Genomic DNA, 26,569 nt, shown 5'->3' with positions numbered 1-26,569 from the left:
ATCCCTGCTTGCGGCAGAGAGCACACACTGCTGCTGTGCACCAAGCCCTGTGGAAGTTCAAGTGCCAACCCCGTAATATTTGAATTCTTGCCACAAACATCAAATTAATTCTCATGTTGTAATTTCATTTTTATATCAAAATAGCAATACCGCTACTCTGAAATGCAATCCCACGCTGCTCCAGAGCCCTAAGGCAGCACCTTGCACCCCAGTAGTGACTTCTCACACACATCATGCCTTCTCAAGTCCAGCTCACGTCCTCGCTGTCTAGTTCCCGTGAGGCCATGTTTCTCCGTTTTTGCAGAAGCCATACCCAAGACAAACCAATGCAAGTGTCACTGTAACTGTACAAAACTCAGTAACAATTCTGTTATTACATTTGCTCCTCAGCTCCCTGAGATGCAAGGAGTTGAAGACAAGCCTGGCTAGGCCGGCCAGGAGAGCTTTCGTGCTCAGCACCACAATCTTTAGTTACACCAATCACATACTTAAAGGTGGCTTTTTTGGAGGCGAAAGGGTTGTTGGTTTGGTATTTTTTCCCTGCGTGGCTCACTGTATCTTCAAGGAGGCAGGAAGACAACTAGATCATGCTGGTTTCTCCATTCACCTCTTCGGAGCTGAGGGCAGGAGACCCAGCCCTCAGCATGTAGCAGGAGAGCTTCCCTCCCAGTTTATGAGGATTTGGTGACAGGCTGCTAATACATCCCATAAAAGACAGCTAGCCAGATTTATTCTTGATGTTTGCAGTAATCAACTCCATCAGGAAAAGAGGCTAGCAGTCAGAGCCAGGCATATTCCCTGTGGAGTGGTTTTGCTACTCCTCTCCCCCTTACTAAAGTCAATACCTGCGCGTTACCCGGGGCAGCGCATCATGAGATCTCATCCTGGGTTTTGTACTGGGTTAGGACTGGCCATCCGTGACACATTTTCACTTCATCTCATATTACCTGACAGAGAGGCTCAACACTCATCCATCCTCCAGCTTCTGGATCCATGTGACAGCCAGCTACTTACACCAGGGCTGGGTCTGTCTAACACTGCAGACCTTCTCCCCACAGACCACCATCGGCCAGCCCCCTCTCGCTGCCAGCGCGCCCTTAGGAGAAGCAGCGACTATCAAAGATTTACCTTCCCCATCCAAATCCCTCGGTTGCCACAGGAGCAGTACAACATGCTTGCAAACAAAGAACCATCTGTGACAAGCCAAAGGGATTTACTGCTTATCTTTTGAAGAGTTTTGCACTTAGGAGAGTCCTGCAAGGGGCTGAAGATGTGCAAACGTGCATAAAACCTACACTGCAGGGAGCAGGAAGAAGAGCCCCTGAGGTGCATTGAGATGTCCTCACATGGCAGTTTTAGCAGTAACTTGGGCATAGCAAACACAAAAAGTCTGCTCTTCAAATACTGAACCTATGGATAATTAATTCACAGCAGAATGAATTCAGCAGAAAAGGTAATGAGCAGCAGGCAGTAAAAAAAAAAAACCAAACCCAAAAAACCCCACACACAACAGTCTCACAAACCCACCCTTCTTTCACCTTCCTTAGGAGGAAGTCTCAAACAAGTACTTCACAGGGCTCTGGACCCAAACAGCCATCAGCACATCCACGATCCACAACACTGACTGTTCATAATGCAGTTTTATTTTTTTTTTTTTCATTTGTACAAAAACAAATATAAAATTTAAATCCAATAGAAAGTGTATACTAGCAATGACAAGTTTACATTACAGTAAGACAGGACAATGCGATGTGTACCTAACACCACATTAGTTTTAAAACTCTCAGTGATACATGCACTATATAAAATAAAAATTGCTAGAACTTTTAATCTATTTCTACCAAGAATATCCAGGTACCAAGACACTCAGGAACCAAAAGTAATCTTGATAGGCAGTATCTACAAAATTAGACCTTTTCCACACACAAGAAGAAACCAATATTAATAAAAACGTTTATCATTCTTTGTTAAAATCCTCTCACAAAAGCCATACATAAAATTCTTAGTAGATACAGAAAAAGCTCAAAGTTTGTTAGCATAGGTAACCATTCAGTAGTTTAGAGAATCTTTTAGACATTTTGAAGAGATACTGTAGTTTTCAATCTGTATTTTTACCCCACAAAGCCAGAACTACGTCGACTCCTGTTTCAAAACCTAGTCAGTGGTTAAAACTAGCTCTTGAGTGAAGTCAGAGAGTAGTGTACAAAATATTTAACAGAACAGGGGTGTGTCACATGAGTCTGTTTACTTCTTGAAGAATGTCTTTTCCACATTCAAGGTTTGTTTATTTGTCCCATAAACAAGATTGTACCTGAGGGATGAAATGAAAACAAGGATTACCACAGTCTGTAAATACAGTTAAAGCATGAAGTCCACAGAGCACAGCCAAGCCACCTCGTCACAGTCTTGTCTAGCTTCCCTCAAGCTTGCGAGCCCAGGGAAGTGTACGTTTGGATAGGTGGCCAGCTCATATTTCTAGAGACACACAGTTCTGTCAATGCTCTGTGGAGCCTGGGGATGGGGACTGCTGCCAGGAGCCTACTCTTCCCCTGGTGCTGGCAGCTGCCTCTTGTTCCCTACTAACTAGCATATTTATCATCCGCATGTCACTGCGAGAAGTAGATGAGTTATTCAGAGTAACTGGGGCAGCTCTGCTCTAGCAGAGTCAACCCATACTGCAAAGAAATTGTTTGAACACTCAACGTCTGTTCACAGCAGGCTGGGGCAACACCCTAGATCCCCAAAGCCCCTATTCTAGCCTTTGCCCTAGCACTATTTTACTATCCATCACAAAGCTGGGTCCTATTCACCAATTCACTACCAGAGTTATTTCCTCTCCATTCAGGGGAACTATGAGTATTAAAGACTGTTCTTCAGGTTTATGAGCCTGCCACGCTTGTTTCTTAACTTGGCAGCCAATACTTATATTTTTTCCTGTTCCGAGTTGTATTCCAAATAAACTAATATAATACTAAAGGCATAAAAATATACTTGCAGGGTGTTTTTTTAAAAGCGATAGTTATTCAAGTAGCTCCAGACTTCTTTTGTCTCTGTTGCATAGCAAATATTCAATTTCTAAGCAAAAAAAAGTACATACAAATGCTGCTTACCTGTAGGATTGTGCCTGATGAAAAATACGAACGGCCTGTCTACTATGAACCAAGGAGGGGATGACCTGGCTATTAAAATTGCAGCTTGAAAGAAAGATAAAGTTCAAAGTTAGACAAAGCAAGCACTACAACACATTGTATACTCTACCTCAGTGAGGTTTCCTACTGTATACTAGAAGCTTGTACAAGTAGAGATAAATGCCTAAAGCCTACCAACTTGGACATTTAAAGCTGCACAGGTTACATGTTATTCTTATAGGAACCATATTAAAGAGACAATACAAGACCTACAGAAAGCTGAAAGGAATTCTTGGGTTGTCACCCAAAGGACGTAGTAGCTTAGTCCTCTTTGCCACCTGGATAGCCAGGAACATTACATTGGTGACCAAAGTGTTAGAAGACACTTTTCCAGAAGTAAGCCTGTTTATATTCCTTAGAGTATACCAATGGTATGATTAATACTGGCAAGTTGGGATTTTCCTGAGAAATTACGTGAAATCCATCAACTGCTCTGGTCTGAAGTCAGAGCACATTCCTGCAATGGTCTCCAAGTGGGCTATCTTTGCTCAGCGGTATGGCCTTCTAATACAGTTTTCCCTGAGTCTGACAGTTATCAGTACAGTTGCTTACTTGTTGCTGCAGAAGCCTTGGTTCCATCTTCACTAACTTCGATTTTTGTCTTTTGAAGAACATGAGATACATGAAGACCTTCTGTTCCTGAAAAACCCAAGGAGAAAAGCACTTTCAGTAAAACTAACAGCAAGAGTCATGAAGTACCATGCAGGTGGCAGCTATGCTAGCACAGCTAAGAGTAATAAAAACTGCTGCAATCCTGCTGAAATCCTGAAGTTAACTAAGTTAGTAATTACAAAAAAAAAAGGGAATAACCTGTCTTAATCCTCCCCATTTACTAGGTTTTCTTATGTGATGGTTTAAGTTATAGAGTCCACTTGCATTTTTAATTTAAAAAATTACTGAAAAAAAAAAAGCTATCTCAATTTGAGCTCCCATTTATCTCAGTGTTGTGAGGAAAAAAACCTAAAGCACTTGGCAAGACACTTTGCTTTCAATGAAACACAGGAATTTGTTTTCAAATTAAGCCAGCACAAGGCAAGCTTTTTTGTTACATCTCTCTGTAGAAGCTAATCGGGAGTTTAACGGAAGCAGAGAACAGAAATAAGATAACATTTTAGAGCCATCAGTTTAAACGTGTCTACACCCCATTTTCAAATACTAATATTCATAGCTCTGGTTTGGTCCAGTCCCTTAAACTGGGAATTCAGTCCTTGAGCTTTCCTACAGTTCAAGAAGTAGTCATTAAATACATACTTCAGGGAAAAGTTAAATACTGCAGTTGCAGTATTTGTTATAATTTAAGGTATGGTATTGTTAGAAGTCCTGCCATAGATTTTAGACAATGCTTGACACCCTCAGGGCTGTAATATCAAATCTTAAGAAGCTGCCCAACATGATTTACTGCTGTAATGCACTACAAGGGGAAAGAGGCCACTGCAGCCTTCAATAGAAGCAAGCAGCCGTGCTTGGCTGGCTACAAAACAGAACTTGCTCCAATGTCATGGTAACACTTACCCGAGACAAAACAGACAAATGCATTGGTAAACCAGTATTTTATTCAGTGCCAGAAACTATGAATAAGGACCACCATGAATTAAAAAAAAATAAATAACTTACTTGTTATTTTTGCAAAGTTTGCCTTTGACTGGTCAAACATATCTGTAATACCAAGTGCTTTCAGAGGGTCCTTTAAGTCTGTTTCTGCTACTGCTGTAAATCTAGTTGGAACAAACAAAAAAGAATGCAGCAGTATTATGCAGGAAAGTTGCCTTAAGCACTCTGTTTCTCCTGTATCAGAGGACATAAACATATATGACCCCCAAGACGTTCCCTGAAGGAGTAATGGATTATATTGTACTTACTTAGGTAAAATAACCTGCACTCTTTTTGCTACCATAGTTGTCATCCAGCTTCCTATTGTTTTTGTGCTGATGTGAGGAATGATAGCAGAGAGCGGTGTTGTGCTTTCAGTAGGCAGAGCAATCAACATGCTTATCATTTCACCATGGTACGGCAATTCAATGATATTATACCAAAGCTCATTTGGAGTACTTGTAGTGCCTAAAAAAAAAAAGAAACAAAGCAAAGCTAATGAGCTGTAATTCTTACACCCTTAAATCTCTATTTTACCTTTAGACACCTACTGCTATAAGAGTCTGTTAAGAAAGCTTTGCCCATATCTTAAAACTAACTCTAAATAAAGTCACAGATTGCCTGCCTTCCTGCTAGTCAACCCTTCCAAAGCAGCATGGGCTCTGTACAGATGCTAATTTGAAAAAAAAAAAAAAAAAAAACAAAACAGAAACCAAAAAACAAAAGCACAGACAGGATGACACCATGAAGTAAATACTCATTTGCATTTGACATACATACTGTTTCCCAGACAAACCTCATCAGCCCAGAGTGACAAGCCAGCTATGTTAGATATCACCAAGTCTGAAGTAGAGAATCCCCCTGATTCACAGATCTCAGCTGTACCAGAACCAACTGAGCACCGAGAAGCAAAAAGCAAGAAAAAGCAGCAGACTATCTTTCCAAACTGAAGAGATCTTGTAGACAAGCTTTTTCCTCCAAGAGTTATTGGAAGAGCTCCCGCTTGAAGCACTCTGTTGCATTTACTTCATTTTCTCGCTTAATAAGGGATCTCATTAGGAAGCAGTCTTAAGTCCTTCGAGGCAGTGGAGAGCAGCCACTCGGAGGCAGCGGGGGAGGCCAAGCAGATGAGAAGGAGTGAGATAGCAACGCCTCTGTGAGTTCCTGCAAGTGCCGGGAAGGCTGTCTTTGAGCAACCTCTCCTCCTCCAAGTTCCCTTTGGTTACTGGCGTGTGACTGGAAAGCAAATGCTTTTTATAGGTGTTTCAAGTGAAAACTTGTCAGTTTAACTACATACAGGGTTTCTGGGAAAGTTTTTGGATAGCAGTAAGATCTTATTATCTTTCCCCTTTCTTCATGTAAGTCTGCACTTGTCAGCCCAAGCTGAAAATCGACATCTTCATTAGAAATTTAATCTTGCTGCCAGGGCCATGCAACCTGCCTCGACGGAGCTCATATTGCTAGAAAACTGGCAGTGTTGCACATATTTTGCAGTAATTGTGTCAACCTTGGCAGTGTGATTATTTCTGTTTATTATGACAGCAATTCTCGGACTAGGACCCACAGATCAAAATACTGGTTGCTTAAGCCAGGCACGGGACAGTAACAAAAAGTAAGAGCAAAATACTACTTTCCTGATCTGCTACGTGCTACTGTCATTACTCCTGAGGCGTATCAAACAGGAGGGGAGTTCATCTCCACAGCCAACTGATGGGATTTAAGATGCTTAAGAAATTTAAACTTTTTAAGAGATCCCTTTGCAGGCATAAATAAGGTAGAAGCCCTGTGTTAGGTTATCCAGAGATACCCAACCTAAAACGTGTCCTAACTCAGCAGTACTTCTCTTGTACCTTTCCCGCCTCCATAGCTTTTCTAGCTTAAACACAGGCCAACCTAATGGAGTGTTTAACCACCATCAGAATCAAAAGTCGAAAGCCTTTAAGATAATAGTCTTGCTAAAGCTCATCTTAATCTATGAGCTTCTTTCAGACTCCACAGACAAGCAGCACACACTGCAGTAGGCCTCCTCACCTCCCCCAACTCACACTTTCCACCAGTCATCTCAAAGCATTACATTACATCTGCCCTAATATGGGGGTTTGGGACAGAAAGTTACAGCTGTTTACTTTAATACAAATCTACTAATTTTAGTTGAGCACTACTGACAGTAAAACTGGGTATTTAAAAGCACAGCGGGTCTTGGTTTCTGGGTTTATAGCAAATTGTATTCTCAGGCCTATTTCTCAGCCTGTATTTAGCCTGTTCCAGCACTGCTCTCTTCTTGGAATAACACAAGAGATGATGTTCTTTTATCAGAGCTTCAGTCTTACTTTGGCCAATAAAAACCTCATAGGGCTGCAATACTGAAGCTCTGAAGTACACTGTCAGTCCCTGTGGCAGCTTTGAGAGTCTCTGATGGAAGTCTGGCTGAACCTGCTGAACTTCTTTTCACTTGTGACTTGAATTTGAAGAGCAGCTTCACGCCTTGAGAGATGTAGCCAACATACTAACCCTTTGCTCCTCTGGCTCCCACAGGACTGGGGACTGTGCAAGTTCTATTTCTTTATTATACAGTAAAATATACATTGATTCTACTCCAATCTTTCTTTCATACACCACTCATGGCCAGATAAACCTCAGGGTTCTGTTTTTTTTTGGCAGTTTTCCTTTATTCTCACCCCTTAAAAATAAAGGTTTGTTCTTACTGCAAAGCTTAAGCAACATGCAAAGTTCTCAGTTTGTGTACTTTAGATTTTCCTTTTTAAAGGCAACAGGATAAGGCAAGTACTTTGACAGTGTATTCAGCCTTAAGCAACTGTTAAATATCTTGCACAACAAGCTCATCCATACCTCAGCAGCATGAGATCCCTCTGAAACACAAAGCCTCCTACATCAGCTACAATGAGCAACACCATTAAGCACCACAGGTACAGCAAACTCTTGTTTCAGTTTGAAGCAAAAGAGCAAATTTTACAACCATGGTTGGTGGAAGTGGGAATTACTGAGCTTACCACAGCGGAAGATAGATAATTGGGACAGCATAGGAACTTGGTAAGTCTTCCCATCAGCTCCATAAAATGGACGTTTCTTTGTATTTTCAGGTCGAAATCGTGACTTCCACAAGCCCTTGAAATATACAGCATTAACAAGAACCAGTCTGGTCAAACTGCCATCAATGTCATCTGGAGCTATAACCTGATCAATCATACCTAAAAGAAATAAAGAAAACCTGAGTATTTGCTGTCATAACGCTGGCCAACTCTTCATTAAGAACATATTACTTTAGGCCTCTTGATGGGTGAGTGTGCCAACACCTCATGGGACAATACATCTGAGGTTCCTAAAGCCAACAGTATTCTTTGTCAAAAATTGAACCTTTGGGATAATTAGAAAGCAAATGTATCTTGCTTATCAATAGACTGATGTTATAACTAACAAGGCCTTACCCTCTCCAGCATGTGAGCAGATCTAAGACTATGTTCCAGTGGTAATAGTTTCAGCTGAAGCACCCCCCCCCATTCACACACTGCTTGCACCATTGCTATGCAAAACTGGTGATGTGGTAGAAAAAGAATTTGACAGCCTCATCTCAAATACTACATCCCACATCATTAACACACTCCTCGCATGCAGGAGGCACTGGTTTTGACTCCAAGGGACAGCAAACATGTAGTTCATCTGGACTATGACTATGTCACAAAACACGATCTCTGGCTTCAGCATATGTAAGCTTGGCAACTAGATGCCAAGAAGTTTGAACCATGAGAGTTCTGTCAAGGCAGGGTTAGTTAGAAGTTCTCCACTAAACATGACTCCTAAGAACACGGCTGTATCTTGCAAGAGTTTAGAGCAGTAAGAGCAAAAGCTGAACTGCTCTACAGCTTTCCACAAGTTTGATTTACCGAGTCAAACAACTGACTTGCTTGAAAGCATCTTTTATGTTTGAGAAAGCGCCAAGAGAACACTGCTTAGATTTCTCACCAGCTGTATGAAGACAAAGAACAGTAGAAGCTCCCCGATCCCATGGGCAGATGGACACACACACGATACGCTTCCCCCAAGGCTACCAGACAGGCACATTGCTGGGGCAGCTAGACTGCAGATTCCTGGCCCACCAGCTCCAAAACATCACACTAATGCCAGCTTAAAGAGAGCTTTCAGCTGCAAAGCAGAGCTACCTTCCCATCTTTCCTCAGTATTTCCATCCAAATCAGAGAGGTCTCAGACACCACCCTGCCATGCACAAAAAGCACTCGCCAGTACTCACCCCTTGTTTCATTTTTCACCCACTGGTTGATGGAATCACATGCTGCATTTGGGTCCTCAAAGTCCACGCTCTTGACACTGCACTGAAACACCTCTTTGTTCCTTGTAACAAAAGGCACTTCCATTTTAAAGCCACTCTTTGCAAACACTGCATTAGCAATTGTAACAATGTCTTTATTCTTTTTTGAGACTATGAGCCTGTTTATCTTCTTTAACGCTTTACCAACTCCTAGTTGGAAAGAACAGCAAGTTTAATTTAGAATAAGATGATGAACAAACAGTTACTTTATACGCAACTATTAATGACACGAAAGTTCAGACATTAAGTGCCAGACTAGAAAAGGAGACCAAAGCAGGCATTCCAAGGGGCCTTCCAAAATACCCATTTCTGATCTCTTATCTGAGGAACGCTACTGTTTCCCAGCAAAAACATGACCTTCACTGTGATGCCTGCTGCCCCTCTATTTCTCTGCTCAGAATGCTATGGACAGTGCTGGGGATAACACTGAGGTTCAAGTTTTCATGTGGAGCTACTAACCACACTCTGGCACAGAACAGACTCTTCCAAACTGTATTTCCTGTCATACAAGCCCAGGTGACCTGTCAGTTCTGTGACAGTGACAAAGGAAGTCAAGGGCTCAGCCTGCTCACTCGGAGCCAACAGGTCTGCAGGATTATGCAGGTGGCCTTCAATCTCAGAGTGCAAAGCAAAAGTTGTTTTCTCAGCATCCTTCCTTTCCATTTACTGGAGAATAGAGGAAGCTGTTGAGATTTCTACAATAAGATTCAAATCAAGTCTTAGTTTCCTTAAGGCTAGGCCCTGGCCTAAATCAGCTACAAGCAGGAGTCAATCCCTTAACACAGGAACTTGCCTTTACAAAAGGAAAAAGGGAAAGCAGTAGATTCCAGTGCTTACAGTCAAGATCCTTAGGACCTGAAAGCAGCTCCTATCAAGTGCTTGCTAGCTCCTTCACTGGACATGAGAGAAGGCACACAGCAGCACAGAAGAACTGCTATGTTCACCATAGCCAGTTCTCCCCGTTGTTACAGCTTATGAATGAGTGCTTGGCTACACAGGGAAGCTATTGCCGGGCAAGCAACTTCATGGTCAACCATTGCATCTACAGGATCCTCATGTGGCTGTTTTTACAGCAGTTATTAGTGGGTTCCCTTTGTTTCCCAACACAATTTGGACAGAAACACTTCCAGACTGCTTCCTCATGTAGACAAACGTGAGATAAGAGATATGAAGGGATAAATTAGTTCAGAGTTAATTATCTTAGCTGCATATAAGAAAAAGCCTCAGATGGCTTTGCTGTTTCTTGTATCATGAATGCTTTAGCAGTACCATTTGTAAGACTTTCTACATGTTCACTCTCCAATACTATGGGCAAATTCTTTTGGAGAACATACCATAACAGAGGTTCTCAAACTGTATTCTGTGGACCACTGGTGGTCCACGGAGCACTTGCTGGTGGTCCGGGGAGAGCTGGCTGGTCTCATGATGCTGGCTCTCCTCTTTGCTTCCAGCTGCTAAATTGCATTAAAAGACAGCTAAAGATAAATTAAATACTTTCCAACTATTACCTTTCCAAAGAAGCAGTTGCTGTAGCTGCCAAAGGACTGTAAGGCAATCATGAACAAGAGCAGAGGAGATCTGTGCAGAGATAGGTAGCATCCCATAACAAGTCTCTGTAACAAGGTACTGGCTACCTTCTAAGGAGTTTGAGAACCTCTGTGTCTCACAGATAGGATTAGAAAGCCTGAAGGCCAAATAAAACCGGTTGCTATAATGCTTCAAAATTTTTGCAAGTACTTCTATTTTGAGCATTCAAATGTTCTTAAGTTGATTATCCCATGAAGAGATTTCAATCTGCAACATTTAGATCTTAAGCCGACAAATCATTTTGCTCTACTTTAAACCCAGAACCAAAACAGCAAAGCAAATGAAGACAGGACAGCACATTATATGACAATACAGCTCAAGATTTAAACGTGCACTTACCTCTTGGAGTGTTTCCTATTCCTGGAAGGCAGAATGCTGGCACTAAGATGTTAAGTCTTGCTGGCAAACACTCACAAGAACACTCAGCATGCAAAGTAAAGCAGCAAGAACCTTCAGCCTACACCCTCTTGAGGGGCAGACATTGGCAGAGGAATATAACACAGATGCATGCAGTGTCAGGCACAGAGACAAGCAGAAACGGCTGTTTCAAGAAGAGGGCACTACAAGAGCTACAGATTCAGGGATCCTGACAGCAGAAACACAAATGAACAAAGCTGAAGAGCATCAACGTGAAAATGTCAATTGTATGGTTAGAGTTTACATTGCTTTCAGTGTGGCAATGACAAATATTCTCTTGCCCTGCTATTTAAGGAGTGGCACATTAAGGGCTGTTCTGCACAGCCTGAAATGGGGTACTGCAGCCTTCCTGCACAGTGCTGGCAATGGACTGCCATCCACATTGCTCTGGAAAATCAATTTTGCGAGGACGAAGGTAGTTCTAGCCAGGGCCCTGAAGTCATTAACAAAGCTGCTTATAAGCTAGTTTGGGTATATGTACACGTCCATACTCAAATTGCCAATTAACTTCAAGCCTGTGCATTTTGTGCTTTGGTAAACAGCGTTAATTGGTGTATGATGCAATCCACCGCACTTTGAAAGCCATCTCAAAACAGCATGAGGATTCTGACAAAACACACCCCAAAACCACCTCCGGAATCACTGACCATTTACGCTGTATCTCATCATAGTTGTCAGCTGCTTCTTTGTCTTGCCGTCAGCACCCAGCTGCAACACCCCCAGCACCGATGCAATACCATGAGGAGAAACGACAACATTGTCCTGAGGCTTAGCTTTCACTATCTGATTGAAGACCTGGATTCCAACATCAGAGCTAAGTTCCTCCAGAGGATAAAAGCTGAACTGGGAACACACAGATGTTAAAGTCCCAAGAACAAACAGAAGTGGGAAGTGCCAGTTCATGATTTCTGGTTGGAGATACCTGTAAGAGAACAAGAAGGGAAAGTTAAGTCAGCTTTCATAGGTACAGCGTTCTTATTTTCAACTTAAATTCTTACTTATCTAAAGAGCGGGCAACACCATTTACAGAGCTCTGGCAATGGGATTCACACCTGCATTTTACTGCTACCAGTATTTTAGGTCTAGGGGTTTCTAGAAGCAGAGACAGCCACAACATAGCTAGATATCAGTGACTATATTAACAGGACAAAAGCCACCAAGTTGGAAGACTACCTCTCATCACACACACATTCAGTTACTTCTGTGTTTCAGTTAAATGGAATCTTGGCATTCTATTTAAACTGCCCTTTACAATAAATTAGTGCTAAGAAGCCTTGTGGTATGGTCCTCACCCACTAAAATGTGATGCACAGTACTTTTTATAGATCATTTCTGCAGTGAACAGAAACGTGTACACATATGCAAACAGACCTTCTGTTGTGGGAATTCACACCTGCCTAGAATAATAACAATTAGCTGCATAATTGGCATTTCCCACGATAGAGGAAAAACTTTTACATTTTAAAACACAAGGTTAAGTTTGGATTTTAGCATGTACTTTTCCACTTCAGAAAATTCCGCAGCTCATGAGCACAGAAGGAAGTTCACATTCAGAATGGGCCAGTCTTCATCCGCAGATCTAAGAGAACTCAGTTTCGTTACACCCATGACCGCCCAGGGACTGAGGCACAAGCAGCAGCAACAGTTTGTTCAGGACCTCTCGGCAACTGATTAGAGGACCAAGCCCCAATCTTAAACACTGGGTCCTGTAACTACTAGGCTGTTTTTCCTCCTCGTGGAAGCACATTCAATCCCTTTTTTTGTTAGGGCAAACAAGTACTTAGAAGAACAATCACACACTAGTCTCCTATTCCATGAAATTAGGTTCCCTGCTCACCGTTATGCAGTTCCATCACAACATTTTTATTTTAAGACTTTTCAGTTGCACAGTTCAAGAGTCCTGATTTCCATTTTGAGACCAATGAGCGAGCCTGTTCCCCCACTGGGCTGACTTTGGTGCTCCAAGAGTTAGTCTCTCAAACACGCTGAGGAGTCAACCAGATCCCTAGTCCACTGAAGGCTTGTCAGGCTGCAGAAGGTATACCACTGATTACAATGTCATTTGCATACCACAGGCAAAACTCCAAAGGTCTCTCCTCCCCTGGAACGCTCTGCTCAGCCTCACACACTTGCTCTTCTGGCTCCAGCAGCCCAGAGCTGGAGGCTGGCAGACATGCAGCATTCAAGAGGATGGGGTCACGCTCTTCTCAGTGGTGTCTGGTGACAGGACAAGGGGCAATGGACACAAGCTGGAACACAGGAAGTTCCATCTCAACATGAGGAAAAACTTCTTTACTTTGAGGGTGGCAGGGCACTGGAACAGGCTGCCCAGAGAGGCTGTGGAGTCTCCTCCTCTGGAGATACTCAAAACCCACCTGGATACGTTCCTGTCCAACCTGCTCTAGGTGAACCTGCTTTGGCAGGGGATTGGACTGGATGGTCTCCGAAGGTCCCTTCCAACGCCTACCATTCTGTGATCCAGGCAGGGAGAGGGTTTCAGCTGAGGTGGTGGTTATTCCCCTCGCCTGCAAGCTTGTACTGCACCAGGGAGCTCTGCCATCGCACAGCCAAGTTCAAACCGTGCTGGAGCACTCCATTACCAGAAAATCAGCTGGTATTTGTACAGATTTGTTTAATCATCTTTTAACAGCATGTACTTTAACTGGGCTAAAACACTTGAAAGTAACAAATACAGCATTTCCACTTTCTTCTACACCTTTTCAGGGGACAGAATCGGCTTTGTCAAAGTTTGCTGTCACAGCACAGCATAAACCAAATGCTGAACATGAAATAACGCAGGAGTTGAGGTATCTTTCTCCCCCAAACCCCATTCCTAGTATAGCTGTGATGAGAGGAACCTGTTGGACCGATTTAAGTTATGCAAGAAAAAGTCGAAAAGCTGTCCTACAAAGCAGGTTAACAGCCCACCCACTAATTAAGTCTTTCCCATCAACCTACTAATCCCCCAAGTAGTTTTGGGGTCACTGGAGTACAATTCCTTCCAGAGGATCTCCATACTAGCCGTCAACAGGCACTAGCCAAGCTTAGTTTGAAAACTAGACTGGATTTGGCTGGCTGCAGCCAAGAGCTGCAGGAGGAAAACCCAAATGCCACCTGCAGCAGGTTATGTGAGTCACTCCTAGATTTGTCCCGCATCTCACACCACCAGCCAGAACAGGCAGCACTCATGGGGAGGACTAGCAGCCTGACAGGGAAAGTGAGCCTGCACTCTTATTTTATTAAAAATGTTAAGGAATATTCTTAAGTGTTATTTGATTCCGGCACAAACCAACCACCTGAAACCTGTAGTTTTGTTCTCAGGGGGAAAGCTTCCCTCTCACCCAGGCAGCAGCTCTACGCCCACGGCAACGCTGCCTTGCAGGAGGCAAGTATGGTTGCCACTCCCAGAGAAGGTGGGGTTTGGGTTTAAGGGTTTTCTTTGGTGGTTTGGCGACCATCTCTCTTCCCTACCTGGAGACCCAAGGGGCAGTTTAAACAAAAGTTCTTAACCCCAATATTAATCAGACTTTTACCTTTAGCTAGTATCTTCTCAAAAAACACCCCAACAAAAAACAAAACCCCACAACTGTGAGAGATTCTTAGTAGATGAACCTGCAAGCAAGAAAACAGTTAATGTTGGTGCAATACAGCCTGCCCCACGTAGTGATGGAGATGGGGACCATGACAGACAAGGCAATGGGAGCACACATTTTCAGCTGTAATTTGAAAACCCTGCTTTTGATTGCGGCAGCTTCACCTGATCCAGCCAGCAAACCAGAAGAGATTGGGCTATTTTGAGCACCTCTACCCTTGATATGTTACACTGCCAGAAGTCTATTACGAGGGCAAAGACAGGAGTGACACTTCCATGAAACCAAATAAATGACAATGCAACACTGTTTTATGTACTGCATCTGCACAAGTCTAATTGAAATCAGATATTTCTCTCTTCTTTGCCTTTACCACAAGATATTGCGAGTCCCAAGTTTTCACTCCACTGGTGACAGCCCCTGCCAGACTCAGGGTGACAGCTACCAAGAGCCTTGAATCTCCCCCACGACACTTGTGTGAAGCCTTGTCAAAATCACCCGACTCTGCTCCCAAGGCCACTGCTGCAGGATTTTGGGTTTGCCTTTTTTTTTTGTTTCAGGGAAAAAAACCCAACTTTTTACCACCTCCTGCACCTGGCTTCCCCAGAGGTCTCCATGCTCACCTAACCTCTCCCTCCTGCTACGCCATTAAAGCGGGTTGGTCTCCATTTTGGAGCACAACGTCTAGCAGATACCTCCTCAGTAAGTGAAACAAAGTTGTGCAGTGCCCTGAGCACAGGAAAAAGAGTAAGATGTTTTTTTCAGCATTATTTAGAGAGCAGTCACTTCTTGGCCCTGCCATGCCCCTTGTGCAGCTTAACCAGCTGACTGAGGAGCTAATTTCACCTTGGAGCAGAAGTGACATTCATGTTATTAATACTTCTGGCACAGATTTCAGTGTATTCAACTTCCATGCAGTTCAGTAACAAGAACTGCATTTGCATATCCTGAAAGAAAGAAACAGCTTAAGTACAGTGCAAGGAGAAAAAAAAAATCCAAAAGGATGTAGGATGTGTAGGATGGAAAACAGTTGACCTGCTATGCAGAACACCGACAAGCTTTCAACAAGCTTTCATAATGCTGAAGCTAAAAACCTAGTGATAGTTAAATTTGACTCTAATGCTTCAGAAAGCCAAACAAAAATACAAGCTAGGCATTTCTTTGCCTATGACCTTTATATTTTTATAAAGTTAACCAAGAAGGCAGAAGGTGTATAAGCAAATTCATTTACATAAGTGTGGGCTTTTGAAAGATGCTGGACTAAAAATAAATCCCTCTTCAAGGTAGGCTGCCCACTTCTTAGATGGAGAACTTATAGGAAGGAAGGACAACATCCCACAACTTAAACTTTCTGGAGAAAACAGATGACAGTGTCATGCATTCAGCTGTATGAGGGATGCTCACGAGGGTAGGATGCCCATGGCAGCGTACCGAGAACTCCATTACTCCCCTGCCTCACCGAGTCCTGCACACCACGCTACGTTAGCGGGCACCCCCTATATCTAACCGCAGAGCCTAGCTTAAGCCACTGCGTATTTTTAGCCAAGCAGTCAAGACAGGCCGAGAGCTGTGGGGAAGGCAGGGAAGGAACACCACAGCATGCCCTACCTGCACGGGCAGTTTTGTGTTGTTCTGTGACAGATGATGAAGTGTCTTCAGGCTACCAATCTGCGGATGACCTCAGCCTCTGGCCAGTGTTGCAAACACCAACCCTCATATACACTAGGCAGCACGCTCACCTCGCACTAGGCTCAGCTATTCAAATCACCCACATAATGCATAGTTTAGGTTTTTGGCTGAAGCTGTTATGGAGGTATTTATCTCAACATAGAGGACACGATGCTTTCGGCCTGCGTTTACAGAATGCTTGGTAAAAAAGCAAAGTTGAATTAATATGGACTGTTTGGTGGAGCAGGGAGAAGTTACATCTTCAGCCTCAGGCACAAGAAGCTGCCGAACATGGAGAGCCTGCTACAGGAAAGAACTATCTTAGGAAGGACTTCGTTTTCAGAGCGCCAGACGGAGCTGCTGCACTCTTCCCGAGAGAAAGAAGTTATCTTGGTTCAAGATCAGAGGTGAAAACATGAACTGAAAAAATACTCAGATTTAAAAATTTAAGTTGGAGAAAAGACCTGTCCCAGAGAACCTGAAAAACACTTTGAAGTGAACTGAGAAAGAAACAGTGATATAGTTCATAGATTTTTAGATATCTGTACCGACTGCATTAAGTACTCTAGGTATGTTAGTATCCTATGAGACATCTCTAAGTGTTTATTTTGAAGCCTGACTTCAACAGCAATAAGGTATAACCCAAAATGTGCATTCTTGCAGGTGCAAGATGGATTCTGCAGTTTCTTTAAAGATGCATCAAGCATAAGGAAGTTTAGACACCAGGCTTCACTTCTGGGAAGAGCTGTAACCCAAACAGCAGCAAGCACAGCTAAACAGAGTAAACCTAAAAGGCAGAGTCTTGCAGCATTGCTGGTCTTGCTGCATCATCCCCAAAAGGCTCGGAGCCCCTGACCCCCCGCAGAAGGCACTGGGCAGCCCGTGTGCCAAGAGAAACTCGGCCTGGGACAAACGTTCGGGGACTTCAAGTTGAGATGTCACTGTTTCCTTGTCAGTGCCATCTGTGCTACTAATTTAAAAGTCTTATTTCAACTGACATGCGAGCTCGAAGAAAGAGGTTTCACTTCAGGCATTTAACTAACTCTCTCCAGCAGGGCTGAATAAATACTCAACCAAACTTGTTAACAGTCATTTAAGGAGCTGGCTGAGCTCACAGCAATTGTTTCTCCAGAGCAGTGAGACCACTCTGGTTGCAATGGGAAGGTCACATGCTGGGTCTTGTTTTTTCAGATGATGCGCACTTGGCAGCATATTAAAAACACTCCAGCCTGCTGGTAGGCTTCTCCTCTCTCTCTCACAGGTGTTTGCAACTCCCCTTCTGCCTAAGCCTCTTATACCTCAAAGCCTTCAGCTTCAGTATCCTCCCCTACCACGCTGCTTGGCCTCTGCTACATCTAAACACGCTTTTGTGTTTGGAGCAGCAGGATCCACGGTCAGAATGCAGGCGAGTTCAGAAGTGGCTTCTTCCACACGACAGACCTATGAAAGGTTTCGTCTTCCTCCAGGTTTTCTGGTACATCCCAAATGTTGGTTCTTCCCTTTTGTCTAACAACCCTTTCCAGTGCTTCCTGCTTGAAAGAACTGATGAAAAACCCCACGCGCATCCCCGTAGATACAAAAATAAAAGCCCTGTTATATCAACATGTCAGGTCACGTGAAAAAAATTTAGCACAACAAAACAAATTTTTATTACTCAATACCTGGAAGGTTTAGTATCTGCAGAGCACTAGAAAGAATGGATGATTGCTAGCTTTTGAACAGCTCAGTACTTAGGTTGCTCTGAAGAGGAGTAAGTTACTGTCAACATGAGATAAACATAACTGGTACACTGAGATAAGCTGGAAGTTTTTTTAAAAAAACATTTTTTATGTTAAGATACTGGTCTGACTTCAGGCACTACAGTCAACGCTGTACACATGTGCAAAGAGCATGGTGCTGGTTCTGAAGCTTTCCTCTCTCAACCTTAATCCTTTCTCTGCTATTTCTAATTCTCTCCGTTTGTTAGTGCATTTGTGTTAGTTTCAAGATGGACCAACTCCATCTGGAACGCCTCCCTTTCAGCTGTGTCCAACCAGCCTCCCCTGCCAAGGGGGAATTTCCCAGCAGAGCACCGGCTTGTAAAACTGGCTGGCCCCAGACAGGAACCATCTCTTTGTCCAAGCACAGCTCCCACATGAGCAGAAAGTTAGAGTTTAGTGGTTCTTTATGAAGAGTCCTGATCTCCCCTTCTTGGGAGTCTCTGTTTAGCATGAAGAACAAACAGACGAGGTGCATTTAAACTTTCTGTAGCTTCCTGACTAGTGTCTCCTGCTCACAAGCCTGATTTTCCCAACAGTATGTGTCTTCTACAGCATTCGGTGGTGGTTCATGGTAGTTCACTACAAAGACCAAGTTCACATCATGCAAAGTTGACCAGAGACAGCTTTTCGTTTCATCACATAGCTGTAACCATACTACAACTACACAAGCACTATTCAGAGTTTCAAGAACACAGACAGGCATGTAAGTATTGTTTGCTTTTACTTCCATCCCTCATTTACACATAATTAAAAAAGCCAACTTGATCTCTGCTTCATGAAGCAAATAGACAGCTTGCTGATACCAACAGGGCAGTGGGCTTATGGAGACAACTCTGGGACTTTACAGTTCTACCACCATTTTCAAATTTTATCTGTGTTCTCTCATTACAACAGGCTCAACAACTATTGTTAAAGGTTCTGTATGTTATTTAGTCCTGTATTTAAAGCAGAGTTTCCACAGCCTTCTCTAAGATGGATTATCAAGTCTTACAGTATCTGGAAGATTAAAGAGAATTATGTTTTTAATTTACTGGTGTCCTTTTATTAAAGAAGTGGTTCGGTTGATCTTAAGTTCTTTATGCAATGTGGTTATTTTAACATAATGAAGAAACAGCATGGGACAGTCAGCCCATCATGACTAATGCTGCAGAACCAGTTTCCCAAAGAGATGCAGCACAGTGGTGTTTCACAACATGGCAGTGAGACTGTACCCTCTTGCTCTAGATTCACCCCAGTAGAGGGAATGATGGTTCAGTGATTAAAGTATTTGCCTAAAACTTACCAGCAGGTTCATAACCCAGGCTCCCATTTCAAGTTTTTGTGGAAGAAAAGCCTCATGGAACCACAGTTCCCACATTTACTGTGCATTAACAATGCTCATTATGCAAGCCCAGGCTCATTAGGAACCAAAGGCAAACCTACAGGATTGCAAGCTCCCATTAATAAGATATAGGGTATTAACTCTTTGGAAATGGGCAATAAGTACAGATTTATGAAGTAACTCCACAAGGCGCTGGACTAACAACAGCTGGTGTCTCACCAACTCAGGTGTCCCACCAACTCAGGTGTCCCCCACCACCACCTTTACTTTAACCCCCACTTCTGCTATAGTATCGGTCCTTCTTCTCTTCCTTAAAGAATATTAAAGTGAAACCCAGTACCCTTATTCATTTCCATTTGTTGCAAGACCCGTCTGATACCAGGACTCTCACACCTCTACACCCCTGCACAGCAAACTGAAATTTGCTCCTTCTCTCCCCGGGTGAATTTTAATCTGCTGGTCAGAGGCCTGTGCCCCATCTCCTGCGCACACCAGACAGTGTAGAAATAGCCTTGTGGAGATGGCTCCATGGCCACTTTGAGACTGTGTGGAGAGCTGTGCCTGGGGCAGAATGAACATCAAGAACCTCCCAGTACACATCTCTCTTCAGAAGGGTGAAGATAAGTAATACCTGTTGCACTCAGACCTAGAGAACTGTCAAGCAAAGAAAAACACTTTGTAAAAAATAATGAAAGCTAAAGACATAGAATCGAGTCCTGAAACCAACCGTGAAAATTCCAGTAGAGCTTTGCCAAAGCATGTGAGTTGCTGCAGAGTAGAAGACAGATGACTGTTTGCCTTCAGATTCTACACCTTTTAGGTTTAGTTTACTCTACAGAAGAGGTGCTTGTATTTCCTATTAAGCAACACACTACAAAGCCCAGTTCCCATCATTCAACACCCTATGGTTCAGTCTGGTTTTACAGCAGAATTGAAAATGGGGTTTTCTGTGTAGCAATAATATTTTTGTACCCCTGGGAAGCTAAGAGAGATGGCAAGATGCATCAGCCACATGATATCTAACCAAATCCTGTGCATGCTTTGGTTAGAGATGCCCAACTCACAGTAAGTAAGAGACAGGCTCTCAATCTTCCAAGTGGCCTTTAAGATACCCCACTTAAAATAACGCAAGTAATTAAATATTGCTAAGTTTTTACTTATTCTTCCTCCTACAAGAGGTAAGGCTATGGTAATAACAGTGTTGGCAGTTCTGTAAAGTTACACAGTTGTATTTGATACACTCGTTTCACCATAAAAATAAGTTGGAACAACTCCAGTATTCTCTGTTCATAACAGGAACTTATATAGGAACTTGTACTTACACAGACTCACTGACATCCAAGACCTGAAACTTTAAGCTTTTTTATCTAGGGGATACCACCATCTGACAAAATACTTGGAGAGATCAGGAACGCTGTTCTAACCATTTATTTCACTTGTGGTTGGAGATCTGCAGAGCGATAGGTGGCTAGCCTTTTATTTACTTAGTAATCATACTGTACACCACTTATAATCAACAGCTTCCTATTTGCAAGTGAATATAGAAACCCTGTTCTCATCTGAAATACTAGGTAACAAATGCAACTCTAAGTGTAATGAAGCCAAGGATTTATTAATATTTAAGATAAAAAACATACTGATTTTCTATCTCTAGGACAGCATCACTGAAACAGACTTAAGCTCACAGAAACATCAGATAGTAGTTTTCTAGTGGACTTCTCTGAACCATTTCAGAACAAGCTTAAATGTTACCCAAAGAGGATAGGGATTATCTACATTTTTCTTTACAGCACATAGACATTTACTTATATTCATCTTTTTTCCCCTCCCCAGCTTCAGAAGCAGCCAACCACAAAAGCATCAGAACTCACAGATGCTGTAGGCATGCAGGAATCACTCCCAGTGAGGATGCAGGGATGAAGCATTGTGCTGGGAACGCTAACTGTACACTCAGATAGACACCTCCTCAGTCATCTGCAAGAAGACTTACACTAACCAGCTAATAATAAAATTAACAACAATTTAGATGACCTGTATTTAACAAAACACATTCTTTTCATTAATCTGACCTCACTTCTGATTAACCCCCCCACAGGTTTCTGGAAAGGCAAGACCTAAATTTCCACAGAAAAAAGGGACAACTGAATATGAACTATGCACAAGAATCCTGCAAAAGCAAGTCATGACCTGGTATTTTAAGCCATCTGATTCAGTTCAGATTGAAAGTTTGTAGGCTGAGTTGTAAGCTGCGTTGGCTGAGAAGCCTCCGCACAGTCCATCGCTATTTCTGTAATGCAGATGACGAACCTCAGCAGAGGAAGTCGGCAATTAGCTGGGAAAGCAGCCTCTTAAACTGAGCTGCCAGAGCAGCTGGAGGCCTCAAGTTTGCTTCGTTTCCGAGAAAGCTACACGAACTACTCCTTCTGGAAGATGAAGGTATATAGCAAGATGGAGACATATAGCTAACAGATAAATCCACCAGCTTCTACATAGGATTTCTTAGATTGCTTAAGGTTGTAAAGTAAGAGGATAACAATGGACAAGTTAGAGGTATGTCCACTTCTCTTGATTTTGTACCTGTAACCTGACAGAGCCAAAGACAGAGACTGCCCCTCTCTTATTAAAACAAAAGAAGAAACCTCAAAAACCACTCAGAACCTTTGGCTAACAGAATCTTGTAGATCAGACCAGATGACACAGCCATCTCAGAAGCAGTGAGGACCATCACTAAATACCACAACATGCCCTTCTACAAGAATATATGTTTAAAGTTCAAGTCATTAAATAATAAGAAAAGCATTTAAGAAGAAGACAAAGGTTGGTCAAAGCTATATAGCTGATGAACATCAACTCATATCATCTGCACATCAGCTGAACTAAGAGACCCAAGATGTACCAACATTTCTCAATACTGCTGCTGGAGACCCCAGAGTGATTTACAGCTGTAGCTTACAGTCTGCGGAGAACTAATATTTCTCACAGAGTTTCTACCTGCATGCTGAGGCCACTACATACACACAGCCTTGCACAGGAGTCTTCAGTTCATAACTCATGGACAATCAGTCTTGATGCCTTCCATAATTGCTCTTACGGTCCCAAGATACCAAAAAGAACTTCAGGCCATGGTTTCTAAAGCCCAGGAAGAGAACGGGAGGCTGCCTGAAGCACATGGTTTACATCATGTTGCTGAGTATGGTCAGCAAGACTGAGTTTTCCACCATGGCGAGATCAATCCACAAGATGAATATGCTTTCATATTTAAACCACTTTGTGGCATATTTATCAGACCCCAGCATGAGTCACCTCCTGATTTCAGCCTGGAAATATAAGCAAAAGCATCTTTCTGGCTATTAAAGGTGAACACCAAACCACTGACAAGATACAATAGCTGCCAAAACTCATTTGTTTCCACAGACACTGGTCAAGAAGAGGTACTAAAGGATAAATAAAGCATTTCAGTTAGCACTTAAGTGTATTTCAAGGCCATGACAGAAGACTCAAGAAACTATGGCTCATACTAGCATTAGCATAACATACTAAAATTGACCCATCCTCTTCCTGTCCATGATCACTGGCTCCAGCTTCAGCAGTGACCTCCTCTGTGCTTTCAGAAATCTTCATGTAGTCGAGCACCAAACTAGATTCTAGTACTAAAGAGAAGACAGGAAAAAGCAGAACACAGGACAGCTTTTTTCCATAGGATGCCAGCCTAAACGTCTGTGTAGCTACAGCTGTAGAATGCTACAGTGTCTCCTCCCACCCCATCATTTTACTTATTGCAGAGGAGACACACCTGAACACGTACATGGTTGGACGTATTCAGCTTTCCCGTGTTTTCACACACAGAAGCTATTTACTTTAATAAGAAAACTTTTCATATTTTCATAGTTCTCTAATTGACAGTTAATCTTTAAATTCATATGTAGGCCATTGGCTACTCCATGCTACCTCCTCTCCAAAGCCAAGAAGAGTCAATTCTTTGTATTACTCTGCCTATTTAAGTTGTTCGTGGTTAGCATAGGTGCACCAAATTACAAGGTACTTACAGGCTACTACTTTGCTGTAAAACATGATTTGTAAGTTATGTCACAGGCGACTGGGAGGATGCCCGGAGGCATGCAAAGATGACTGCATCCAGCAACACTTCACAGATTAGTGATGATTAATCCATCTTTTCCCCTGTCTTCCCGTGTATGAAACCTTTGACCCTAAAGAAGAGTAGAATCCAGTTAACAGACCAACTAACTGGAAGTGTTTTGATGATTAGGCTGGATTTCCCCCTAATTAATATGACAAAAGCATGCTCTCTCATGCATGCCTGTGATTAAGCAATCCAAGCGGTCCAGAGAACCCTAACTCCGGCTTCCAAGAAAAACCTTCCACTGAGCCTCAGCTTTTTCAAGCACGAGCACCGCAGATGCCTAGCAAGAATCAAAAGCCGCAACTGGCTGCACGAGCCAGGTAGATTCTGAGCCCACCACCAAAGCAACACAAATCTCTAGCCAGAGCTCCCTCTGAGCTCTTCCTTTTCTCGAGATGTACACAATTTATATGTATCTCCATTTTAATTCCTAGCAATAAGGTGAGGTAGTTATTTTTACACACAACACCACACACTTCTATCTCGCCTGAGAACGCCTAGTGGAAATTACTGGGCTCACTGCTTGACATTTTTCTGCCTAACAGTATGCTGTTAAGAAGCTTTAGGACTGGAACAGAGTTCTGACTGTGCAATTTAGAGACCCACACTAAAAGTCTCCACACGCCACTAAGACACGCTATTCTCCTGGTTGTCAATGACAACACCAAACAGAAGCTTCAACACTTCTGTATACACCTTGAGACAAAATCCACTGCAGTTTTCTGTTCTTTTGTTTTTTTGTACGGATGTGAGTTTATATCACCTCCCACATGAGGTACATGGAGCTATATATAGACAGTTGTCTATAGTGATGGCCGTATCACCGTCCAAAAGCAAAGAGGAGTTTTTATAACATCCTGCTACCTCGGTAGCAGATGCAAGGGTAATGTCCAGATAAGCAGTTTTTCATCATCTTAAGAGCACTGGCAAAATTCGCTGACAGATTATCTGACATACACCTTGTCCGTAACTGTAGAGAAGCTGTGGACTAGCATTCATTACTCAAAGTTTACTCCTGTGCCAAACAGCTGCTATTCTCAAAGTTTAATCACACCCCATAAAATGCTAAAATTCCAAGCTAGCACATCTTATATGTACTTGAATCAATCTACTTAATCATTATGCATTTTTATTTGTGCTGGTCTTCACCTCACACGCTTTAAAAGACTCATCCAATCACTCAGCAGGCACACCGCTGCTTTTCACTTTGCTGATGGATCTCTGCAGCTTCTCCCCTTTTTTGAAACTACTCAACAATACAGCTGCTTACACCCACATACATTTTGTGAACAGTCCCTACAAAACCAGGTTTCTCATGGATTCCTGTGGAGAGCAAGGGGTGAGATTACTAAACGCTCATACTAGAGAAAGCAAAGGGAGAAGTCACCATTTTTCAGTGCAGTGAAAAAATACTCAGTCTACCAGGTTTCTCTTTCAGGAAGTTGCCCAAGAATGCAATTAAAACCACAAAAACCAAACCACGTTTCAGAATCATATGCAGGCATGAGAAAGAGGAAGAGAAACAAAGCACACTGAGGCCTCTAATCCATGGGCAGATATTCCCGAGTTTTAAGGCAAAACTGATATTTTTAACACCTATTTGTTAGCACAATGGCATCTCCAAAGGTTTTATTTCTCTGTGAAGATCCTCCCGTGCTGCACAACATTGAGCCAAGATACTGAACACCGTTTTAACCAGGAGACAAAAGACTCTCTCCTGAGGTGTACTTTGCATTTCCAAATCCTCCCCGAACTCGGCACACGAAGCACGCTCCCGCATTACTCGAAAGGGAGCCACGATAAAGAGTTTTAGCTAACCGGTTCTCTGCCTCGCCACACATTTAGTGCACCAGCACCAGCTAAAGCCTCCTTTAATCATACAATATCTACACCCTTTGCTCCCCGAACTGCAGTGGCTGCAAATACTTCTCTCCCATTTCTCTATCACTTGATATGTAAAGAAAATCTCGCTTACTAGCTGAATTTATACAGATACGCGTATATAGTTTTTAAAGTACCAGAAGAGCAAGCTCTCTCTCGCAGCGGGCAGAAGACACTAGCGAAGTGAGCAACTTCCAGCGCTGAGGCTCTGCCGATGAGGCCGAAGCCCGGGGCGCTCCAGCTCCCCGGCACCCCCGGGAGAGGCGCGGGTCCCCGGGATGCCGCGGCCAGCCGCCGGGGAGCGGCCGGTCCCCGCTGCCAGCGGCTCCGTCCCGGTCCCCGCCGACAGAGCGCGGGGCTACAAACCACTTCTGGTGTGTGTGGGGGGAACAACAAAACCACCCTCCTCGCTCCCAAAAACCCAACGAGAAGAAGAAACTCACCACGCCAGCACCACCCGCTCCCGCCACGGCCAGATTTAGGAAACTCGTGGGCGCGGGTACCGGGCACAGCACCCCGTAGAGCCGCCGGCACCCACGACAACGCGGCCGGGCCGGCCGTTCGCGGCCGGCGGCCTCCGGCTTATCACCAGCGAAACTTTGGTTCTCCCCGCACGGAGCCCACACGCCGCGCCGGCTCTCCCCCCCTCCTCCGCCGGGCGCCGAGCGGCTGCCCCGGGCCCTCCTCCTCCAGCCCCGCGGCGGACCGGCACAGGGACCGTACGGCCCTCGCTCACCTCCGCTCGGCGACTTCCAGCCCGCTCCCTTCGCGGCCGCCGCTGTACTGCACCGCGCCAGTCAGCCGAAGCGCGGCAGCGCCCGGCGTTTATAGGGCCCACCGCCCGCCCCGCCTCGCCCGCCCGCCCCTCCGCCGAGCCCTGCGGCCGCCCGCCCGCCCGCCTCGGGCAGAGCTGCCCGCTGCGGAGCGGGGAGGGGAGGAAGCGGGTAGCTCCGAGCCCGTCCGAGGGGAGCAGCCCGGCCTGGCCGTGGAGTGCCGCGCCACAGGCGGTGCCCCGTGGCGCCAGTGGCACCCTAGGGCCCGTCGTGCCGGGGACGGCCGGGTGCGGGCCCTCACCCCCAGC

General features: G+C 43.8%; 1 protein-coding gene across 5 annotated transcripts; it reads right to left on the bottom strand.

Moving 5' to 3' along the window:
* Positions 1–1,621: 1,621 nt before the first annotated feature.
* Positions 1,622–26,341, bottom strand: SERPINE2 (serpin family E member 2). 5 transcript variants are annotated; one of them, XM_063338864.1, is made up of 11 exons: positions 26,225–26,289; positions 23,513–23,674; positions 11,775–12,049; positions 10,458–10,577; positions 9,046–9,273; positions 7,790–7,987; positions 5,048–5,246; positions 4,803–4,903; positions 3,741–3,827; positions 3,111–3,194; positions 1,622–2,311 (listed from the first exon to the last, which is right to left on the bottom strand). In XM_063338864.1, exons 3-11 carry the CDS (start codon positions 12,028–12,030, stop codon positions 2,274–2,276), a joined length of 1,311 nt encoding a protein of 436 aa, XP_063194934.1. In that variant the 5' UTR covers positions 12,031–12,049; positions 23,513–23,674; positions 26,225–26,289; the 3' UTR covers positions 1,622–2,273. The 5 variants fall into 5 exon arrangements, with proteins under 5 accessions (XP_063194934.1, XP_063194938.1, XP_063194935.1 ...); XM_063338868.1 differs by having other exon boundaries at positions 10,458–10,574; XM_063338865.1 differs by lacking the exon at positions 23,513–23,674 and having other exon boundaries at positions 26,225–26,341.
* Positions 26,342–26,569: the final 228 nt, after the last annotated feature.

This window comes from Chroicocephalus ridibundus, chromosome 6, assembly GCF_963924245.1.
Source record: "Chroicocephalus ridibundus chromosome 6, bChrRid1.1, whole genome shotgun sequence".
In the NCBI taxonomy this organism is placed as follows: domain Eukaryota; kingdom Metazoa; phylum Chordata; class Aves; order Charadriiformes; family Laridae; genus Chroicocephalus; species Chroicocephalus ridibundus.
This window is presented reverse-complemented; position numbering and strand designations above follow the sequence as displayed.

Coding starts and splice junctions, on each gene's coding strand:
- SERPINE2 (XM_063338865.1), bottom strand. CDS start 12,030: ATGAACTGGCACTTCCCACTTCTGTTTGTTCTTGGGACTTTAACATCT. Junction 10,578..11,774: donor GATGAGATACAGCGTAAATG/GTCAGTGATTCC, acceptor AATGCAATTTAG/CAGCTGGAAGCAAAGAGGAG. Junction 2,312..3,110: donor CATCAGGCACAATCCTACAG/GTAAGCAGCATT, acceptor TTCATCCCTCAG/GTACAATCTTGTTTATGGGA.